Here is a 23,933-nt window from a genome sequence, read left to right on the forward strand (position 1 = left end):
GATGAGCAGGCCAAGGAATCTTACAAAAATCTCTCTATCATGCATAGCTTTGGCTACTGTTAAGCATCCCTTACTTTTAAAAGCAATAAAATTTACTAAATTAATCCCCCATTCATCTTAAAAATCCAGGTGACTAATGGAGTGCAATTTCCAGAGTCTTGTACAGCATACTAGAGTACTGACTGTAGGCTGAGTGATTAGCACTTTGCCTGGATGATTCTGGGCTCTTAAGTTATTATTTGGACAGAGTAAAAGGCTGTAAATCAATTAAAAGCTGAAATGACCGTCTGAAATGTTAAGAGTGCAACAAGATGTCAGTCAGGTAGGAAAAAGCTCTCCTTTCAGAAGAGCAGGTTTGTGTTGGAATACGCTGTTTTTCACATCGCGTAACGCCTCATTTGCATTTCTCAGAGGGACCAGTTATTTCAGCTGTTCCTCTTTACTCACAGAAGTCTGTTGACCCTATTTAGCCACACATGATAGATTTCTCAATTGCAATCTTAGTGACTTCTCACAAGATGATTTAATTTTTTTGTTTTGCTCTTAACATATATTCGCCAAGGCAAATGTTTCCACTATCCATCTCATTTCCACACAACCAGGACAACTTTTGTGTATTAACAGTGGGCTCCATTGTTCTTTATAACAAACTGCACACCCCAACCTCAACTGGCTGCTGAGAAAAGTGGTCTGAATGTGGTCTTGCATGGGCATCTTCTAAAAACCTGAAAGATTAAAAGCACAGTTAAAGCAGTTATGCTTAAAACGATGTCTCTGAAAGGTAAATTACTTAACTTTTAGCACTGATGTATAAACAAACTGAGTAAATACCTGTGCAACTCTCTTTTCTTTTCATTATTGCCATCTGCTGATTTAACTGATGGTCTGCCAGGGGAGGAGCGCTTTTTATGCGGAGGAGGATTATAATACCGATGTTTTACAAGAAAAGATTGGTGTGATGTCTTTAAGATTTGAGGGGTAAAATGCTGATTCTTTTCTGTGAAGTAAATTGAATGTTTGTCAAGGAGGTCCCCGGAATATGTTTTATTAAAAGAGTTTTGAAATGCCACCTTCCTGTTGCGGCTGCCTAAATGCATGCGAGACGGCAGAAATGGTGAAGCAGATGATCTGTCTGTACTACAGTTGTGAACAGGAGTCTGAGACAAAGCATGTTGAGCAGTATTTTGGATAATCTTTCTTGCAGTAGGAGCTGGCATCAGAGTCCTTGAAGTGAGCTTCTGAAAAGATACGGAGGGGGGGTGCTCTCTCTTTGTCCTGGAACAGTTGTTCCGACCAGACATCAAATATAGGTGACCATTTTCCAACAGTAACCACCTCACCTCTAAGTTAAAGAAAAAAATAACTGACAGAAAAACTGCAAAAGCAATTTGCTGAAGATGGTGTCTCCTACAAATGGATTCCCACAGGAGAAATTTTAGGACAGTGTTTGCAAATTTTCTCAAGTGGTCTAAATGACCTGCCGAGCTTCGGGAACTGCAGTTAGGTGTCAGGCCAATCTGCCACTGTGCTAGAGCTAGTTAATGAGTCCCTTTTCTAGTTTCTTTTTCCTTCCTTCTCTTTGCAGGGTCAGGGTTGCTAATAACAAGCAGTCTTTGGAAATTACAGAAATTCCATTTTGCTTGCCAGGGCCTGCAGAGGGAGAACAGGAGGTTTTTTCCTCCTTGGATGTTGTACGTTCTCATCTATGGAACTGATGTCTCACTAGCAATCTTACAGCCCTCTTCAATGGCATCCTCTATTCTCTCTCCTTGTATGCCTATGCAAGTGTGAGCATGACTCCATCTCATGAGTTTGAAGTCAAACAGAATCACTTATCCTCATAAATACCATAGATGAAATTGTGGGCTATCATTTTGCTATTTATCTCTGGGAGCAAGATTTTACAAATCAAAATAATGCATGTTTGAATTGGATGACATTCCTTATTAACAGTAACATTGGTAATCTAGTGGTAAACCCACTATAATCCTCAACAAATAGGAAGTTTTACGATCCAAATATAGTCTGCTGAGGAATTTTTGTCCCAGAGAGACTCTGGACTATGGCAGAATGAAACGTTTTGCAAGACTTTGTCTATTGAAGTGAGGTCCATTGGCAGAACTTGGTGAAGAACAGGCCTACTCACAGTAGCATGAGGTTGTACAGTTTCTGTTATCTGGCAGAATATATAGAATTAGGATTAATTACTTTAGGGTCTTGCTTTTACCAGTAAATATCATTCTGAAATTCAGAGGATACTGTAAAACAATATAAAGTTATTGCATTATATTCAGTGAGAATACTAAGAAAATAATTGGGATTTAGTTCTCTTGAAAACATTGTGGACAGTAATAATCTTAATAGGAATGTTATCACACACATCTGCAAATTTTTCAATAAATTCACTCAATTTTTTTCCTGTATTCCATGTAATACTTTGTAAAAAATTCTATTTCTATTTGCCAAAGGAGCAAAGAGACGGCATGTAGGTTTGTGAGTGGCATGTGCACATTCATGCTGTCAGTGCCAGGACACATTTTAGTCATGTACATGTAGTCATGACACGGGTACCTGTCATTGTAGGCCATGTAGGATTAGCAAGAGTCAGATGAGAGGACAGCTGCCAGCTGGCAAAACTGAGAGTCAAATATTATCTCTGTTTGACTAGACAATAAAAAGCCACACTGAATAAACCTGCGCTTAACTGCTGTGTTGCAGCCACTCCCCAGCACTTCTAAGTACTAAGCTAACTAAGGGGAAACTTGTCTCTTTCATGCGACTTGGTACTGCCTGTGTGACAGGTCCTATGCTGTCAGAATGTCACGTACCTTCTGCTGGCTTGGAGAAACACTTCTGGAGTTGAACGGTGAGGCAGAACGACCATGTACAGGATCCTCCTTGTATTTCTCAAGGGCTTGAATTAGTCTGTCTCTTTTCTGCTGATCCTTGTCTGTACATGTAAATATGTAAATATGTAAACACAACCCTTTCCAGTTTAATCAATGCTTAAGCCATGGAGTATCACTCTTCACTCTTCTTTTTGCCACTAAAGACTATTCTGTCTCCTCCTCTTAATACCAAGTAGCAGACAGAGAAGACAGTCACTCCACTTTTTACAGTAGGTGCTTGCTGCTTCCATGCTCAGCACACATTTGAATTTGAAATAAATGCAACCCAGGACTCTGTTACATCACTCACACAGTGAGTAATGAGCTACTGGAGGGATAAGAGAATACAGCAACATTTTGTTTCCACCTTCTGCACTCTTTCCCCTATCCTAGATAGGAGCTGAAGCAATCGAGTAAAGATTCAAGCCTATGTACTAAGAGTTGAGTGGCCAAAGTCAGGCTGCCGCTGTGGTCTGTGCAGACTGTAAGGCTGAGAAAGTGCACTTTCCGTATCAAACTCAGGCTGCCAAGAGTAGGGTGACACTTCTGCTAGCACCCCATACACAAAAAGGACAGAAACAGACCTAGTCCTTTGGATCTTCAAATCTCACTGAAAATATGCAAGTGGAAGTAGGAATATTATTAACATAAGCATTAGTATTATAGTTCATGTAATATATATTCTATATTAAGTATTATATAGAACAATAGGAAAAATATAGAGGAATAAGAAAAGGATATGAGTTACCCAAGACCACAGAGGCCCACAGGGGCATATTCATGGATAATGCAAAGCCTCTCACAATTCACCATCTTTTGGAGAACCTCACTTTTAGCAATGCAAACAAGAATGATTCATAACCAAAATTTTCAACCCTTTTTACCTGCTGTGTTGCTTCCAAGCATAGCTCTGAGAAAAGGGACCACTTTGTAGGTGGTGTTTAAAAAATAATAGCCCAGCAGTTCTAGCTGAAACTAAGGATTCACACACAAAATATCGGTGAAGTGAGGTCCACTGAGGTTCCACAAGCTGCAAATGGCTCTTTTAGGTTGAAAATGCAGCTCCGTCAGAATTTCCTTGCCCTCCGGAGCTCTGTCACATGGTGGCACATGCCAGTGCTGCCAGGCAGGCCAGCAGAGAGACGTGCTCTGCTGCTTCCCCTCTGGGTGCAGCTGCAGAGACTCCACAAACAGGCAATTCTAGAGGGCTAGCAAGGCTTCAGGCGGGTTGGTGAAATGTGGCCTACGGCCATGTGATGTTACTGTATATAATATTGACTTATTCATGACAAAATGCATGACTGGTTCTTGATTAGCCTAAGGCCCCCTTAGGCTGCTATTGTGGCAACGTGCTAGAACTTACGCTCACAGTATGCTGCAAATTTTTTGCTAATAAGAAGCAACTCCTCCTCCGAAGTGATGTAATTGCAGTGTGTCTCACTAGTAATGTGACAGAATAATACTTGAAACCTGGCAAAGCAGCACTTACTGCAGATTTTGTTTTGAGGAGGAGATGCATTGACCTGAATTTAGTATTGCACATTTCTGAATTAGCAGAAAGGCTACAGGGTTTTTGTTAGTCTTAAAGTAATATTTCTTTTGGAAAAAGAATAGCTGAGACTTTTTCTGTCTTTTTTTTTGTTTGTTTTGTTTTTTATTAAAAACACTTAGATACTGCAGCTAAATGGTTGGCAACCTCTATATGGCTGGCTCTTGTTTGGGGCACACCATCTCTTGACAATTCCCCTGAAAGGTGGCCTCAAGGCTGTGGCCTAGTCATTGAAAAAACACAGATTTCACTAACAGCTAAAACCGATATATAGTCTCCAGAGGCATGTAATCTGGCTTTCCAGTCTTGCATGGACATGAGTTCATAGCATCATCCTATTAAGAAAAACATGTTGACAATGCTAAATCCTATTTGGATGGCTGGGAAGCAGGATTATACAACTCACTGGAACAAATAACAAAACGTACTTGCTCAATCGCATTCATGCAGAGATTAATACCTTCCCCTTTTATCTAGGTTTGTACAGTGCCCAATCAAAGCACCCCCCAATTCTGATTAAAGACTTTGCATGCTGCAGACATATGAAAAACAACAGACAAGGCAGCTTGCCGTAGTGTCTGTGCAACAGTACTGCCAGTCACGATACCTGGCTTCTTTCATGGCAGTGCAAATGCCTTGTGAGGCCTTGGGGAAAAAGTGACATCCATGCCTCCCCACAGTTCTGCGTGTGCCGTCTGTCTGCACGCAGGTGAGGCAGGACAACAACTGTCTACGCAAGGTGTGGCTGAACCTTCATCAAGCTTTGCCAACAACAAGAAAATGAAATGTTCCAGGTCAAAGAGCCACAGGTTTTAAACAGACTTTGTCTAGTATTTCACTGATATTTTTACTATAAATATGGGTTACATGTATGCCACATGGCATTAAGCCTATTCAAATAAGTATTATTCCACTGCATTATAGTTTTATGTTTTCAGTAGTTAGCAAAAGCTCCTGGGCCAGAATGCCTCCTAGCAACTCTCCTTCACCCCTACCCTAATAAGTTTCATTGCCCGGACTGTCAGGTTTTGTATGTGCCTCAGCCACGTGAGGCGGACTGAGGGGTCCTGCAGCATATTCTGGTTTCCTGACACGTCTCTTAATGGATTTACTTGCCTCACCACCTTCTAGCCCTGCTCTCTCAAATTACTCTTTTCTCACTGCTATTTTTTCTCGTTCATGTTTTCCCCTACACCCTTCTCAGGCTTCAGGGTCTCACCTGCTCCCAGTGCCCATCGGCTGCTGGTAATGCTCCAGGTTGCTTTCTTTCTAAGCCTCTCCCCTCCTACACTTCCCCTCCTAAAATGACCTCACCCCGTGGTGACCTGGCATGCTGCCCAGATGTGTGAATGAAGGGACTAAGACTGGAAGTCTTTCTTAAGTTTTCATGTCACATTGTTGGCTTTCACGTGTACTCCTTACAGTTCTGTTTGAAAGTCAGCTGCGACCATGCCATACCGAGCAGCCTGGCCCAGCCACGTGGACTGCTCATCAGCAGGAGCGACATAAGGAGAAAAGGATCACTTGACCATTCTGCCTTTCTCCAAATACTTTGTAATAACAACTTGTAATGACAGAGTATGGAAAAGAAAATAACATGTGAACTTCTCATCCCAAACAATAGGTGTTTGGGTTTTTTTTCTTTTTCTTTTAGAAAAGCAAAAATTAGACATCCCTTGCCTTCTGATCTCATGTCCTAGCTGAAGTGTTTAAGAACAGGCTGTAGTTTGTGGTTAAAACCATAACTGGGAATAATTAATTAGGTCAGAGGGGGCAAGGCTTCACCTATAGAAGCATATCATGACTCAGTGTCTCACCTGAATCCTCTTACACGGCATGACTATTTTTATTCCTGCCAGTACCTCTTGACTACCTCTTTGCTGCTTCTCAGGGAATAGAATCATGCGGTATGGCCAGTGCAGCAGTTTAGGCAAATGTATTCAACAGTCTTTCTGTTAAGCTCATCTATTTGCTAATTTATTATCCTTCCTACTGTGGCAGGCATTAATTTATCAGTGCTATTGTACAATTTCACTGGTACTTGTACTGGTATCTGGTACTTGTCAATGCAACTAAAGTACAGAAAATAAGAGTGATTTAGTTGAAATTTGGTCCTTTAAAAAACACATGAAGATTCAGATACTATAGCCCCTTCTCTGTTTTCCTAGCAGTTCTTGTTGCTTGCCAGTTAATAAAACATCTTGTCTCTCCTTTGTTGCTGCGTGAAAGGGCCCATGTACAGAATGAGCAAAACCAAACTTACTCGACATAGTAGAAGCATTTTAGCTGATAATATTGGTCAATCAGAATGAAACAAACTAAAACTTTTTTTTTTTTTAATCTAGTGCCTTTCAGTTCTACTTATCTTTATCTTAAATAGCGCGAAGAGCCTGCAAAGACCTTAGACTGATTGCACAGCTGCCTCCTTAAACAGAAGGTTATTTTCAGGTCTAAGACAGAACATTATGGCCCAAGTATGAACATGGGATATAAAGCCGGAACAGGTTTCCCCTAAGTTGTTTACCAGATGTTACAAAACTCAGTGATTATAGTTAGAAATAGAATCCACACCTTGGCTCATGCCTTCATTTTTGGCTCGCAGTGGGAATTCTGGTTTAATTCCCACCAAGTATTTTAAAAGACTTGGCTGATGTTTAACTCCTGATGAGTTTTGAAACAACAAGGAAGTTTTCAAAGGACTGTGGGGGCAAAAAAAGAGCAAAAGTGGTAAATGAACTCCAGGCCTGTCAGACTATCAGTCCTGAGCATAACAAGTGAATGGCTGTTACAAGACTTGGGTAAAGTAAATATAAGCAACGCCAATCAAAAAGGTTTTTTAAAAAAATCACCATGCTAACTTTATAAAAAAAAAAAAAAAAAGGGAGATTTTGATTGTGGCTGGGTGGAATAAAGGTGTTGGTTTAAAAGACTTCTGTAAGCTCCCTGGCTTTGTTCTGCATGACATTTTGACTAAGAAATTAGTACACTACAAAATTACATGTGTTTACAAAATGGCTAACTGGCAGATCTGAAAATGTAATTAGAAGTGAGGACTCCTTGCAAGGCAGGTGTTTCTAATGCAAGGATAATTTCTGATATTATTAGATTATTTCTTTCAGTTATCTGAAAGAAAACATAAAATCATTCCTCATAAGGCTCGAACAAGTACAGTTGGAGAATTCGTGAATTATAAAGGCATGGTTTACTGTAACAAAATGATCTGCATCACTCATGAGGTAGATGTAGGCAAGCAGTATACTTTTCAGCATGGATAATGGAACATCTCCGTTCAGAAAAAGCACGCTTTTAATTAAAGGAGGTGAATCTTATCTGGGAATCAGTGTCACTGAAAAACATTCGTACCTTCTCCTAGACAAACAACTGCCTGTAATTTCCCACAGCGACAGTGTAAGTACAGTGAGCCTTTACTACAGTTTCCCTTAACAGGTGGATGGCTGCTTCTGGAATTACATATCCTGCTCTGACACTTTACTGCTCAAGAAGCATTTATAAATTGGGAAGGGTGAAGAGAAGATCCATCAGAATGATGAAATCTGGAAAACGCTCTTCATCATGACAGATTCAAGGAGCTGAATGTACTTAGTTCCTCAAAAAGATGGTTAAGAAGTAACTATTCGAGCATAAAAGCATGTATAGACAGAACAGAAATTAAGTAATATAGTTTGTCAAGCAAAGATTTACCAAGACTGGACAAATTACTCTTAAAAGAAAGGCATATGTTCCTCATGGCAAGGTAAGTTAGCCTTTGATACAGTTTAATGAGAAGTGAGATGTAAATAAATAAGGTTTAGGCATACTTCTAAACTCTTCCCCTCAACTCTGTAAAACAGCAATGAGCGGAGAAAAGACTTAGGGAGAAAAGAGGCTATGGAACCACAACAGTTTACTCTTGCTGTGAGCAGGAAACTCTGAAGTATGTGTCAGTCATCATGGATCACCTATCAATTTCTCTGAAATTTCATTTTTTTCTCAATTTTTGATGTTTTTGTTAACTGATGTAATCCCAGGTACAAAGGGATACAAGAACAGTTACTCATGATGTTCACATCTATGGGCCAAATACAGCAGTCTGCACTGGTAATGGTTTGTTTGGTGTGGGGACCACTTATTCTGGCATTTCAGAGCAAACAAGACCATTCCTCCAGCAGAAACCAGTGGTGAGGCTCAAGTGCTTAGATTGATTTCAGATACTCTTTGCCCTACTAGCTATCATTATGAAGAGCCTATGTCATTACATTAATCTACAGCATGTGGGTGTTTTTTAAGTCCCAAGCTCTGGTTCAGCATTATTTGTTTTCATCAATATTTAAATGCTGCAATACTATCAAGTGAGTGGATAACAACAATTTTATAGGGGAAGAAAAGTGTCTGAAATGCCAGATATACTCAGGATACATTGCTAAGTGACGCTGCCTGTTGTTGTTTGCCATGTTGTTTTCCAGTCCTGTGCCAAATTCTGCACATTTTGCTAATGCAGGTGCCCACGCTGACATTAACAAGAACTTCCCCTGGAGGAAGGCAAAAAGGAATCAGTCCTCCATAACAAACTAACCAATCCAGCAGTTCTGAACTGCTTGAAATCTTTGGCTGTAACCCATGTCTGCTGTGACTGGTTCTGCCTCACTAACAAAATCATGACAGGACTTGACAAAACTCCATCATAGACTGGATTAAAATAAAGAAAGAACACACTCTCCTCTCTTATTCAAGCAAAAAGATTTTGGCATTTGTTTTACTTACACAGGGGAAGTAGTCAATTTTTCTATTAGTGAGTATAAATAAGATATATTCAAAAGGTGAGAATCTTGGAATCAGAACCGTTAAGGTTGGAAAAGACCCTTAAGATCATCGAGTCCAACCGCTAACCTATCACTGCCAAGTCCACCACTAAACCGTATCCTCAAGCACCACATCTACCCTTCTTTTAAATACCTCCAGGGATGGAGACTCCACCACCTCCCTGGGCAGCCTGTTCCAATGCCTGACAACCCTTTTGGTGAAGAAGTTTTTTCTAATGTCCAACCTAAACTTCCCCTGGCACAGCTTGAGGCCATTTCCTCTCATCCTATCGCTTGCTACTAGGGAGAAGAGACCGAGCCCTGCCTTGCTACAACCTCCTTTCAAGTAGTTGTAGAGCGCAATAAGGTCTACCCTCAGCCTCCTCTTCTCCAGACTAAACCACCCCAATTCCCTCAGCTGCTCCTCATAAGACTTGCTCTCTAGACCCTTCACCAACTTTGTTGCCCTTCTCTGGACACGCTCCAGCACCTCAATGTCCTTCTTGTAGTGAGGGGCCCAAAACTGAACACAGTACTCAAGGTGCGGCCTCACCAGTGCCGAGTACAGGGGCACGATCACCTCCCTGCTCCTGCTGGCCACACTATTCCTGATACAAGCCAGGATGCCATTGGCCTTCTTTGGCGCCTGAGCACGCTGCCGACTCATGTTCATCCAGCTGTCAACCAACACCCCCAGATCCTTTTCCTCCAGGCAGCTCTCCAGCCACTCCTCCTCAAGCCTGTAGCGTTGCATGGGATGGTTGTGACCCAAGTGCAGGACCCGGCACTTGGTCTTGTTGAATCTCATACCGTTGGCTCCGGCCCAATGATCCAGCCTGTCCAGGTCCCTCTGTAGGGCCTTCCTGCCCTCCAGCAGATCGACACTTCCACCCAGCTTGGTGTCATCTGCAAACTTACTGAGGGTGCGCTCAATCCCCTCATCCAGATCATCAATGAAGACATTGAACAGGACTGGCCCCAACACTGAGCCCTGGGGAACACCACTCGTGACCGGCCACCAACTGGATTTGACTCCATTCACCACCACTCTCTGGGCTTGGCTGTCCAGACAGTTTTTAACCCAGTGCAGAGTGCACTTGTCCAAGCCATGAGCAGCCAGCTTCTCCAGGAGAATGCTGTGGGAGACAGTCTCAAAGGCCTTACTAAAGTCCAAGCAGACAACGTCCACAGCCTTCCCCTCATCCACTAAGCGGGTCACCTTATAATAGAAGGAGACCAGGTTAGTGAGGGTTTTCATAAACCCATGCTGGCTGAGCCCAATCCCTTGGGTGTCCCACACGTGCTGCGTAACGGCATTCAAGACGGTCTGCTCCATGACTCTCCCGGCATCGAGGTCAGGCTGACAGGCCTGTAGTTCCCCAGCTCCTCCTTCCGACCCTTCTTGTAGAGGGGTGTCACATTCGCCAGTTTCCAGTCGTCTGGGACCTCTCTGGTTGACCAGGACTGCTGATAAATGATGGAGAGCGGCTTGGCGAGCTCCTCTGCCAGCTCCCTCAGTATCCTTGGGTGGATCCCATCCGGCCCCATGGACTTGTGAACATCCAGGTGAAGGAGCAGGTCAGTGACTGCCACCTCTTCAACAACTGGGACTTCATTCTGCATACTAGCTCCATCTCCCAGCACAGGGGCCTGACAACCCCGAGGATGACCAGTCTGACTATTAAAGACTGAGGCAAAGAAAGCATTAAGTACCTCAGCCTTCTCCTCATCTTTCCTGGCAAGGTTACTTCCGAACCCAACAAAGGAGGGAGATTCTCCCTGGCCCTCCTTTTGTCACTGATGTATTTGTAAAAACATCTTTTGTTATCTTTAACAGAGGCGGCCAGTTTAAGTTCCAGCTGGGCCTTCGCCTTCCTAATCTTTTCCCTGCATAACCTCACAACATCTTTGTAGTCCTCCTGAGTCACCTGCCCCTTCTTCCAAAGGCTGTAAGCTCACCTTTTTTTCTGGAGTTCCAGCCAAAGCTCACTATTCAGCCAAGCCGGTCTTCTCCCCTGCCTGCTCGACTTACGGCACACGGGGACGGCCTGGTCCTGCGCCTTTGAGACTTCCTTCTTTAATAACATCCAGCCTTCCTGGACTCCTTTGCCCTTCAGGACTGCCTCCCAAGGGATCTGTTAACCAGACACCTTAACAATCCAAAGTCTGCCCTTCTGAAGTGCAGGGTAGTGGTTTTGCTGACCCCCTTCCTTACTTCTCCAAGAATAGACAACTCTATCACGTCATGGTCGCTGAGCCCAAGACAGTCTCCGACCACCACATCACCCACCAGGCCTTCTCTGTTTGAAAACAGCAGGTCCAGCGGGGCACCTCCCCTGGTTGGCTCGCTTACCAGCTGCGTCAGGAAGTTCTCTCCCACACACTCCAGGAACCTCCGAGACTGCTTCCTCTCTGCTGTGCTGTATTTCCAGCAGATATCTGGTAAGTTGAAGTCTCCCATGGGAATAAGGACTAGAGATTGTGAGACTTCAGCCAACTGCTTGTAGAGTACTTCATCGGTCTCCTCATCCTGGTTGGGTGGCCTATAACAGAATCCCACCAGGATGTCTCCCTTATTGGCCTTCCCCCTGATCCTTACCCATAAGCACTCAACCTTACCATTACCGTCATTGAGTTCTAGACAGTCAAAACACTCTCTAACATACGAGGCTACCCCTCCACCTCTCCTTCCTTGCCTGTCCCTTCTAAAGAGCTTGTAGCCATCCATTGCAGCGCTCCAGTTGTGTGAGTCATCCCACCATGTTTTCACGACGGTGACCACATCATAGTTGCCCTGGCGCGCGATGGCTTCCAGCTCCTCCTGTTTATTGCCCATGCTGCATGCATTGGTGTAAATGCACTTCAATTGATCTATTGATCTCTTTTCCAACACAGGTATGGCACTCCTAGACTCATTCCTAGCAAGCCTGGTTTTATCCCCTTCCTCCTTCGTAGCTAGTTTAAAGCCCTCTCAACGAGGCCTGCTAACTTCTGAGGTTCACAGCTCTGTAACTACCACCTGTGATTAACCTCTAAGTATTCACAATTTCTTGCATAAGCAAATAAGAGCAAACTCTGACACTTAAAAACATTTTTCTGATATAGTACATTTCTGATACAAAAGGCAAGGTCTCCCTCCCTTGTGGCAGTGCAGATTTACAACGGTAATTTACACTGTGCAAAGGTGGCCCAAGAGAAGGATGCATCCAGCATCATTGCTATTGATTTTTTAGGATTCTAAAAATTGGTAAAATCTGTTTAGCCAAGCTTCAAATTTTCATCTGTTACCTGAAGCCAAGAGGCAGCAGGTGGAGGGATGCTCAGTTGTCAACTCTGCTTTATGCCAAGGAGAAATGAAGAACTTTTTCTAGAAGTTCTATTACTTTGGAAAAAAAAATCCTGTAGCTAACTCACTCGTTATTTGAACTGATTCTATATTTTGTGGTGAAAAGACATTGCTGGTAAAGCCAGAATTAGAAGTCATAACATCTGCCTGCAGATCACTGATGGGGATGTACAAGCCTCTAGAGGGATAGCGGCACTTTTTTTATACTGACACTGTCCGGAGTTAGTCAAGGAGGAAAGGAATTCTAGAAGAAACTAGAAGAGTACAAGAGAAATGTCAAGATGCTTCATCCTATTTAAAGTACTGACTGATTGCTGACTTGTGCTGCTTTCTCCTTTGGCAGAGGAGTAGAAATGCAAAGTTGAAAGAGTCAGTGCACAATGGTTATGACAAGACTCCTGCTCTCTGCGTCCTCCAGTAGCTCCCACTACCTTCTTCCTCCCCTTTTACAAATACTCCTTTCAACAGCGCTGACTCTGAAATTGATGGGAAGGATGGTTTGTGATTAAAACACTGCAGTGGTACTTAGAAAATTATCGTTTAATTCCCAGCTCTACAACAGGCTCCAGTGTGATCACAGGTATGTTAATTAATCTCTGGTGTCTTAATTTCCTCCCTGTGAAAGAGGATGATAGCACACATTTACCCTGTTCTAGCTGGCGCATCATTTTGGGCAGATATCCATAGAAGATGACCTTTAAACTGTGCAATGGCTGCCATAAAGGAATTTAGATCCCAAACGGAGCTGCTAGCTTAGCATAGAATTCGAAGTGTGAGAAGAATTTATGAAACAGACTAGTTGTTCAATCATTGATAACTGAATGATGCAGTGTAGTCATACACTTGATATTCCCTTCTTTGCAGCTCTTTTGTAACAGTGATATGCACTTTTTTTACAGACTGCAAAATTTATTATTAAAAACTATCTCACTAATGCTCCATAAACTTGCAATGATAGAAAATTGGTTTGCATATATAAACGCATTAATTTCCCCTGATTGCTAAATGATCCATTCAGTTGCCCAAGATTAGCGATACTAAGATTCTACATCTGTAAGGATAAAATCTTGTTCATATAATTGACCGTATAGGTTGTTCACATAAACTGTAGACAAAATGCTGCAATTTTGTATGTCTTTGAACTGCCTGGAGAAAAAACTTGCTCTTTTTCACAGGTGTTACGGTCTTGAAGTCACAAAGCAACTTCATTTTAAACTGGTTAAAACCCAAATGGAAATTATTATTTTGACTAATGTCTGTCTCATGCAGAGAACTAGAAATGGGAAAACACAGGTATAAAAAGACCACGATGTGCCACATCTAAGCACTTAAGTACTCTGCTGGTACACAGAAAACTAAAATTCCTCTTAAAAAAAGCTACTATTCCTTTCTCCAATTACTAAAGTATGTGATTCTGCACACACTTGTATGTACATTTGGGTTTCATATTTATAAAAATGAGTCACAGCATGTGGAGCAATTATATGATCAACACTCCATAAACGGTGAATGAGGAACTCATGTACTTACGTATAATATTACTTGTAATTTCTTTTGGGTAAGTGTATACACTGTGCTCCTAAAAGCGCAAGGGAACTGTGCAGAACATACAATGGTCTGAATAGCTCATCTTGCCATTGTAAGTGGTTGACCTTGGCTTGGTAATCAAATTGTAGATCCACAGAGAGGAAAGAAATGGCTTTGTCTCAAGACCAAGATTGTGGTGATCTAAAGGTGTGCCCAGAGAACCAGATTTACTTTAAGTCTTCCTTCAGGAGATTTTTTAACTTGGGCAGAGTGAGCCTGAAGCACCTGATCACTTCCTACCATGCTGGTGTGTTTATTTTGCTGGACTGCTACCCAATACTCTGCTAATTGAAGCAGAGCAGATACTGCAAAACTAGGAGAAATACAATACATGAGAGCATCCTTGGTGGAGTCGCTCTCTTTCCTGGAATGAGAGAGTAGGAAAAGAACTAGGGCAGGGTGCTCTGGACCACCATGCTTCCCTGAAGTGGTGGACTGATTCTGTGACGGAGTCAAAGAGCTGAGCTTTAGTAAGGGATTTTCAGAACTGCAGGACCAACTAACAATTTGGGTGGCTCGTTTTCCTGTATGAAGTCTGGGTTACCTTTATGGGTTTCCCTGTTTAGGGCTGGTTTTGATTTATCTTTCATGAGTGTTAACTTTTTCCTAGTTTCCTGCCAGCTCATCTGGGACAGCTTCATATGCACACCAGCCAAGGTTTCTGCTTGTTTTACTGAGCTGATCAGACTCAGGAGATCTGACTCAAACTTGGGCTCTGTGAATCTGGGGCAGAGCATCATAGTGTCATGGAAATCCTGGTTGGAAGAGACTTCCAGAGCTGACTGTAGGAACACTGTTTCCTGCTTCCAAGGTCCAAGAATCTAATTCAGCTGCTTAATATTAATTGAAAAATTGAGAAATTTGGAGGATTTCCTGGGTGCAACAGGTAAGCTTTAGTCTCAAGCTCAATGCTGTATAAATAAATAAGGTAGCTGATTTCCAATACAATTATTTTGAATTTTCTCTTTTGTTGGACTAGAAACAATGCCTCAAAATGGACTTTTTTTTTTCCCCAGAACTTTCACATTTCTCTTCTTCCTGATTGCTCAGACACTCTCTGAAACCTGGTCACTGGCATGTTCAGCAGCACACCTTATGCTCTTTTCATACTCATTAGATGCTCTTTCTAGCAAATGTGGCTTCTGCTGAGAGTAAGAAATGCAAAGATCCTGCTAGTCGGACATTTTCCACACTGAGATGGCCAAGGAATTACTGTTTTCATAGTAGTTTCATAAGTCATGCTGCTCTCATGACTCTTAAAACACCTCTGCTTAATTTTATCTCTACAAGACCACTTAGGATGATGAACTGTATCTCCCATATTCCTGATCTTCGATGTATCTCCAGCTAATTTATCTAGTCTTAAAGCAGGGGGCGGATATATATTTCCATCCTTTGAGAAGAGACAAAAAACGGACCATGGTTCTTAGCATGAGAACACCAGAGATGCAGTCTTACTGCTACAACAAAGCCAGCTCATGTCAGAGAGAAAGGACTGCTCAGGAGGCTTCACGTTAGCTGTTTCTCCCTGACTTTTGTCATAAGTTTGTGCAATTTCAACAGCATTTTGAATGTTACTCCGACAGTGAAGAGACAAAACTATTATTTCACACTGGTATCCAGTGGTAGGATGAGCGGGAATGGTTCAAAGCTGTGCCAGGAGAGGTTTAAACTGGATAATAGGAAGCATTTCTTTACTGCGGGGGTGGTCAAACACTGGAACAGGCTTCCTAGAGAGGTTGTCGATGCCCCAAGCCTGTCAGTGTTTAAGAGGCATTTGGACAATGCCCTTAATAATTGCTTTAACTTGTTCATCCCTGAAGTGGTCAGGCAGTTGGACTAGATGATCATTGTAGGTCCTTTCCAACTGAAATCTATTCTATTCTATTCTATTCTATTCTATTCTATTCTATTCTATTCTATTCTATTCTATTCACACAAATTGATGAAAGCTGGCACTTGCAGTGCTTTATAAACCATACTTAAAGGTCCTTAGAAGATTTTTTTATATGAAACAAGCTCAGCTAATTCAATGATGCTCTTACCAACTGCAACACTAGTAACTTAACGAAATCTAAACCAGCAAAAAGTTGGAGCATCAAATTTAAAACAGTGCCCTTCTAAACCCTGGAACTGAAAATACAAGATATACCTGAAGACATTCAGGAGAAAGTCCTATACATTGCATATCTCCCACTTTTTCTGTACGGTTCTTAATCTGAAGTGCAACAGTAAAGACAGCTTGTGAAATGGTGCATTTTCAAATTCTCAGAAACTCTAATTATTTACAGTGTTTTATCTGCAGTGCATTTGTTCTTAAAGTGAAACAAAGCATTGCATGCTGTATTTTATTCTGTGTTTTCAGATTTAATCTTTGAGGCAGTTTGAGTTTTCCCTTTTATTTTAATAGGTTTGCATATGTTTGCATCACTACTTTTCTTCTTGCAGCCTACCATTGAAACATGTGGTATCCAACACAGATCACACATTTGGAAAACAAGGTTATACCTATCCGAGTGTATGGATTGAGAACAGGTAAGAAATTATACTGCATCAGAATGTGCATCTGTCAAAGTTCTGATACATTTCAAGGTTTGAAAAGCACACTACACTTAGTGACAGGTAATAGTAATAGTGGGAGGTGGTTATGGGAGAAAATTTTACATGAAAATAAGAGAACACTAATCTTGTACTAAGCAGAAAATTATTTTTGTCCTCTTATTATTATAGTAGTTTGGCAAAACAGCCTTCATTTATTTTGTGTCTTTGAATATGCAAATGATAAACAGAAGTCTATTTTTGTAGGCATAAAGACATTTTATACTGAGATGATTTGCACATCAACCCCATTAGCAGCAACTGTACCTTCATTGTACTACTGCTCTACTTAACACTTCAGGAGACATAAGTTCTGATGCACCTTTTCACTGTGACTTCGAAATTTTGAGTTTTATCCTTTGAGGGACAAAACTTCTTTTGCCAAGACAGACATTTCCAGAGCTAAGCTGTCAGAAAAAGGATTTAGCTGATACATAGTATCTTTTAGTGAAGATAAATATTAAATGACAAAGGTGTTTTGCATTTCCCCAGTGGGATACTGACAAAAATTATATTGGGTCCTCACTTTCTCTGACTGAGAATCTCATGTTATGGCTTCTGTGTGCACCAGCAGCCTTGCACTCATGTGGGCTTCTAAATTAACAGAAACTCCACACAACAGTACAGTCCTGCTTAGATGTGTAAGAGGAATACCTTCCTAAGAAAGCATTATAAGAAAAACAGATAATGTTTCCCTCTGGGAAAACTTGCTATTGCAGCTAACGTAGGTAGCTGAACAATTTCTGTGTCCTTTTGATCTTCTCAAGTAGGTAAGATTCTACTCCTCATGCGCTTCTGTGTCAGGATCATCCCTCTGTCAAACTAACATTCTCAGAAAGCTTTCTGTGTCATTTCTTTCTGTTACAACAGCACTGTTTTCATAAAGTGATTAATCAAAGATACTCACTTTAAAATTATTACATAAAAGACAGCACTGAAAAAAGAAAAACATACTGTTGAGCATGAGGATTTAAAAAAAAAAGAAGAGAATTTTGATTGTGATGTGTTATGACCTTGAACTTGTTCTCTTGCTCTTCCGTACTGAAGATCTCATATGATACATTTTTCTGAATCTTTATGGGCAAGAGTTATGTTTGCCTTCTTGGCTTGCGTGCATCTTCCTCAAACAACTGCATCTCACCATTGCCTTTGAGCTATCTTTGCTTCCAAGTACATTATACCCTGCTGAGAGCAATAGCCTACTGCAGACCTCTGATACATGGTTCCCACTATGCATGCACTGCAGAAAAATAGACGCTTTCATTTTTCCAGCTTTTAAAATTTCATTTTAAAACGGGGGGTTTCTGTGTAGAAAGGGTGTGTGCTCCCATGTATGTAACTATCAAACAAAGAAGTAGCATATGCCTCATAACCTGGTGAATGAAGAAAACTAAACACATTCCAGAGTGAATGCTCTGTTTCCAGGGAAAGGGATGAATGTATTGCTTTTCATCAATCTTCCTTTCAAAAAAGGAAGGGCAGGAGAGACTCTGCCTACACATTGGGTACTTCAGGCTTCAGCCAAGAGGTGGCGTTAAGGTGCAGTGCAATGTTCTCTTACCAAAACCCCATTTATTCCTCAAAACCTGTTTTAACTGTAGTATGCCTGATGCCCAGAGACACACGAAGCAGTTAAGGAAATGAAAAATACAGTGTGGATTAGCAAGGAATTCGAAGGGCCAGTGGTCTGAGTTTCGACTGGAAAACTAAAGCAATTTATGCCTCCAACAACCATGTTGCTTCAAGTATGTATATCAAAGAGTCCCACAGTCTGCAAGTTAGCATGCATCTGTGCAAACATGAACCAAGTTCTAGGTACAGCTATCAACTTAGATACTAGATTAGATATTAGATACTATTATCTTAACCACAATGGTGCATATTTTCAGCGCGTATATGCCTCTTCAGAACACCTTCATCATGAAAGAAGACAAGTATTTCCAAACCAAGCAAACGGAGACAGACCTATTTTGAAACCAAAACAAAACAACACAACTCACATTTAACACTGGTGTGCAAACTCTTTGGTGCAGATGAATCAACAGCAGCTGCATTAACAAAAAGAAATTTCAGTCCAATGAAACACTAACATCACAAATAATCATACAAAAATGGGTAGAGATAAAACTGTTCATCCTAAGGTATTGAATTCCCTGTGGAAATGTGGTACCAGTCTACATAATAGTAGCATTACTAATAATGCAGATCCACAAAACACTAAATCTTATTGTTTCCTTAGTCATGTATACTATTTTTTGCCTATTTCCTGCTATTATCTTTGCTAATGGTCAGCTCTCAAAAGCTAGCATACCTTAAATATAGTGAAGTTAGTGAGTTACACCAACTACAATTGCACCAACTGCAATTAAACCAACTGAGGATTTGACCCCTTGTCTTTATCTGGGTAAAGCATAAGATAAGTTCCTCACCAATGCTGTTGTTGGTTCAGTATCAAATGTGGGTCTGAATTTTGTGGCTTTTGTCCATCTTTACTTAGGGATAGAAATAAAAGCCAGTACAGCTACATTTATTAACCTTCATTTTAGCGTACAATTTAAGAAAAGCTGTACTAATTTTGTCTTGGCATCTATTGCTACCCAGAAAGTTTGTATTTTGGGGATGAGTAGTACAGCTGCTATCAGTCAGGGGAAACTGCCAAGTGATGCTTTACGAGTCAGATTCTGGTTGTCCTTAGGCTTAAGGTCATCCGTTCTTCATCATATTCAATACTGATTCAATCATAATTCAGTATATTGCATTCCTAGCAATAGGAGTTATTTCGTTACACAATTATATATGCAGTTTTGTACACAGCATTTTCTGTTATTTGGTCATTTGGTTTTCACTGTAAAAGCTTAAATCAAGTAAGCTTCAAGGAACCAAGCCCTGTCACTCTACTGCTGTACAGTCTTCATCAAGCCATGCTGCCATACAGGAGATGATATGGATGTTAATGGAGCTGTATGTCTGGTTGCATATACCTGGATATAGCTGAGGTATATGGGGAAATATTATTTTTGACTGTGGAGGGAAAAGCAATCACCTAGGAGAAGTTCAATATTCTATTTGAAGGACACTGACTCCATTTACATCCAAGACACTTCCGTGATTATTGCCAAATGTCACAGCAAATTGGAGTTTGTACAAGTGCTCCAAACAACATTTCAGACATGCAGGGCTAGCTACTGTCTGGAATGAGGCCAAATAAGTTGTATTTTAAAAAGCAGCTGTATTTCAAAAAGATTGGAGAATATTTAGAAGGATACTGGAGAAGGCCTTTAGACAACCCTGACCAGATTTTTCAGAGGCACAAAATCTTATCACCTCCTCTAAGGATGTACAGAACATGTGACAAGTCAGTACTTCAGAGCATCAAGGTGTGTACAGAAGAGAACCCTGATAGCCTTACAATATTGCAGTTTTTAATATGTATGCAAAAGTTTAGCTCTACAAGGAAAACCTGTAGAAATGATGAAGCACTATAATAAGTGTTTTAATAGTAAAGATTCCTGCTCTAGTATGATCCAAATCTGACTTTTGAGAACTATAACTTCAGATGGTGAAAGAGCTAAGAATTAGAAATTTTAGCCACTGGAAATTTTGATTAGCACCTACTGTGAGAAGCTCTTTCCAGCTGAACTGAATTCTGCTACAGACAAGCAGGACTTACATTTGAAAAAAGAAAATTGAAACCTGATTGGGAACAAAGTACTTGGCTCCTTTTATGCCAAGGGTATCTTCTGTGTATTTCCTTCTGAGCTTTAAGAACGTACTAGACAAAAAGACTGAAAAACGTCTTTTTTCTTCCTTTTATTTTTTGATCTTCGCTCCCTCATTTAGGCTTCACTAGCTGAGAATACAAATTTCAGTTATATATGGCAGTCTTTGCTGCTCTTAATTAGTCCTGATGCTTCTGTATATTTATAAAAGTGATGCATTAGGATGTGAATACCACAGTCCTTAACGTTCACTGTTTCTGTGACTTTAGCCAGGCAAAAGCAAAAGTCACTTAAGTACAAAAGTATACAGCAGCAATCCAGCCTCCAGCTGCCAACGTGAGTGGGATGGTCATGAACCATAGCATGGTGGAGGTCATGAAACTTTTAAATAGTGGTTCTGATACCATGGTAAAAAGATGCGCTAGATTTGGGCTAGGTAGTTTAAGATAAAGCACTTGGCGCTGCAAACTGATGAAAGGATAGGTCTCCTGGCAAAAAATGCAGCAGCAATCTCATCTATTGCTCAACAGCTATCTGTTATTTTAAAGCTCGCTGCATGTTACCAGTGAATTGTTTGGTTAGAAAGCCTTGGGAGCCCAAGGACTGGAAAACTTGCAGTAACCAAACTACAGCTATGACCATTCAACTCCAGCTGTCTTCATCCGCACCTGAAGTTTACACAGCTCCAGACAACTGACAGAGGACTTTTTTTTATTCCAAATTCTCTTTCTGATGGCTTGCAGCTATTTACAGGGGAGAGAGTATCTGAAAAGCCCTCTCAAACACGACTGCGTGCTAATGGAACTTCTCTCTAGGTTCTTTAGGACTGACACTGTAACTTTCTAAACATCGAAAGCTGTAACCTCACTGTGACTCTTCAGTGGTTTCTCCCGATTAAACAAATAACTGCCCTAGTTCTCATTTTACCTTTCCTTTTAGACAAATGCCATATACATCTAAATAGAAACCATTATTAAAATGACACAGGGTAATGTAATAATATTTCCCATCCTAACATGAACTTGTCATTTTGTGGAACAGTTTGACTCTGTAGACTTTACACCTTTCAACAGTTAGGATTGCTTCTCCCATGACAAGGTTACAGTTTCAATCAAGTGTTCTACTTACCTCCTCTTTTAGGGCACACCGTGTTATGCCTCACTTTTAAATCCTCCTACATCTCTTGAGTTGGTGACAAGGAGAGGGAGGAAAGAAGGGGGAAGAAATTCAGCAGCCAGCCAAAACTAAGGGCAACCAACATATCCTTGACTGTGATTTAATCTTTCAGCTACACAGATATTGTCGTGATTAAAGACTGTACATACCTTTGGCAGATATCAGTTTCTTGTAATGAGCAGCCATGTGATCTTGAATGATGTACTGGTTGGAGAGCTTGCAGGAGGGTCCGGGAGAAAAAGCTACAAGAGGGAAAAATCTTAGTTCATTCAATGGGGCAAGAAAAGCCTCAGGCAATAATGGCTCTGAAAACACTTTAATGTTTATCCTCTCCTGCTTGCTACTAAATCAAATCAATATGAATTTATTTATTTCAAAAAGTAAGGGTAACACAAAATGTAACATAAAAAAGTGGTGAATTATTCTCATTTTCCATGCTTTTGAATACCTGAGAATTACGGCTTGCAATAAGTAATGTATGAGCCTTGGATATTATAGAACTCTGGAGAATAATAGAGGATCTCACTGTTTAATATCTGATATTATAAAAAGCATTTACATTTTGAAAGATTTAATACTAGAGAGTAGGACAAAGTACTGTAAAAAACTGCATATGAACATCTTACCTCTTGGTAATACCAGGCCTAACTTTACCACTTTATAGTGAGGAAAATGGACTAGATATACACACAAAGACAGAAGTAGGGCCAGAAAAGGAGCCAGGATGTAGAACAGAAATGTGTTACACACACACTGTCCATCACGTTCCTCTGAATCTCTAGCCCACAAGACTTCTCAGATTTGGAAGAATTTGTCTCTGTATCTGATATAAGTTCATTAGCCCAGGGAAAAATTCAAGAAGCAGATAACTTTTACTCATTTTCAATTTTAACCTGGTAGTGTAGCTGAGAGAGATCGTTGTCTTTCAAACTGTTTCCAAACAAAAATCTTATTTCTGGATTCCTTCTCAAATCATCACATTTTGTAGACGGAATGTTGTTAGCAAATAATGTTAAAAAGCTGGAGATCAGAAATCTAATGTGCCTTTGGCCTTCCATGCACAGACACAGAATAGTCCTTACACTGAGATAATCAGCCCATCCAACCTGTTCAGATTTGGCTTTCTGACAAAATGAAGTCAATGATATTTTCATCATTCGTGTGCCCAATGTACAATTTCAGTTAATGACTTAGTTTCAAAGTTTTTATTGTATTTGAAAGCATAGGAGATATTGGCTTGAGAATCTGGGAATCAATCCTTCTAACCTCGGTTTGGCTGCTTTCTTGCTGTGTTGCTTTTTCCTGTCTAAATCTCTTGCCTACCAAGTGAGACAGTGCTACAAACTGTTTTTCACCGCCAAGGATTTTGGCTACACTCAATTTATTGTGTCATCTTTTGAACAAGCACCATAAGAAAGAGTGTGACAGAACACCTAATGCCAAATTTGTTACTTCATTGAGTATTATTTACTAATGTGCTCCTGCAAGTGACTAAAAGACTGCCAGAAGGGCACTGGCATGAAGACCTGCTCTCAATAGCCTGTCCAGGAGCAGCATCACATCCCAGCATGACCAGCCGCAGAAAGGTGGTGTTACTTCAGCCCCAGGACCATCCATTCTGATTGTTCATTGAACATGTAGGCACAGCCAGAGTGCTTACACCATGACATACACAGGTGCAGAGACATCAACAGAGATAATGACTCTATGTTTGCTGTAAAGCAATGGAGAACTTAGTGCAAAATTATGACCAAACTGCATTTATGTCTTGTCTCAACGAAGTTCAGCATGAGTAGTACAGGTACCACAATGGAATCCTATACCTGAAGCAGACAAATATAAAGCTCACAAAATTTCTAATAGTAAGCATTTACCCTGTGTCCAATTTCAGACAGCGAAACCACTCATGGGTGTCAGTACCATACTAAAGAGATCAAATAGTTAAAATCAGTACTATTCTGTTTCAAAGCTTTTCTGTGCTTGAAACCAGTAGTTATTCAATTCCAAAACTTCAAAAATTTAGTTTTTTTCATGAACTTTGCCAATTGTGCTGTAACCTCTTGCTGGCAAAAGCAACTGGAACAAGCTCTTCAGTAACATTCAGCACCATCCCTAGCTGGTGTAAAGTGGCAGCAGCTCTACTGAGTTCAAGGAATGGCAATGCCCTAAATCACAGCAGCTAGAGGCTTTTGTCACTAAGGAAGAGAAAATAGTATTTCGGGAAATGCCCCAAATCTTTCCCTGATTGGCAGTGACAGCCTGATTTCAATA

General features: G+C 40.9%; 1 protein-coding gene across 1 annotated transcript in view; it reads right to left on the reverse strand.

Moving 5' to 3' along the window:
- Positions 1-23,933, reverse strand: part of LOC135312389 (spermatogenesis-associated protein 7 homolog) — a 57,912-nt gene that overhangs the window by 17,169 nt on the left and 16,810 nt on the right. The window contains exons 3-7 of the mRNA XM_064445472.1: positions 21,812-21,904; positions 18,768-18,815; positions 2,829-2,950; positions 832-1,238; positions 665-725 (exon numbers count right to left, since the gene is read on the reverse strand). Coding sequence (XP_064301542.1) covers positions 665-725; positions 832-1,238; positions 2,829-2,950; positions 18,768-18,815; positions 21,812-21,904 — 731 coding nt within the window. The remainder of the gene's footprint in view (positions 1-664; positions 726-831; positions 1,239-2,828; positions 2,951-18,767; positions 18,816-21,811; positions 21,905-23,933) is intronic.

This window comes from Phalacrocorax carbo, chromosome 3 (assembly GCF_963921805.1).
Source record: "Phalacrocorax carbo chromosome 3, bPhaCar2.1, whole genome shotgun sequence".
Classification (NCBI taxonomy): domain Eukaryota; kingdom Metazoa; phylum Chordata; class Aves; order Suliformes; family Phalacrocoracidae; genus Phalacrocorax; species Phalacrocorax carbo.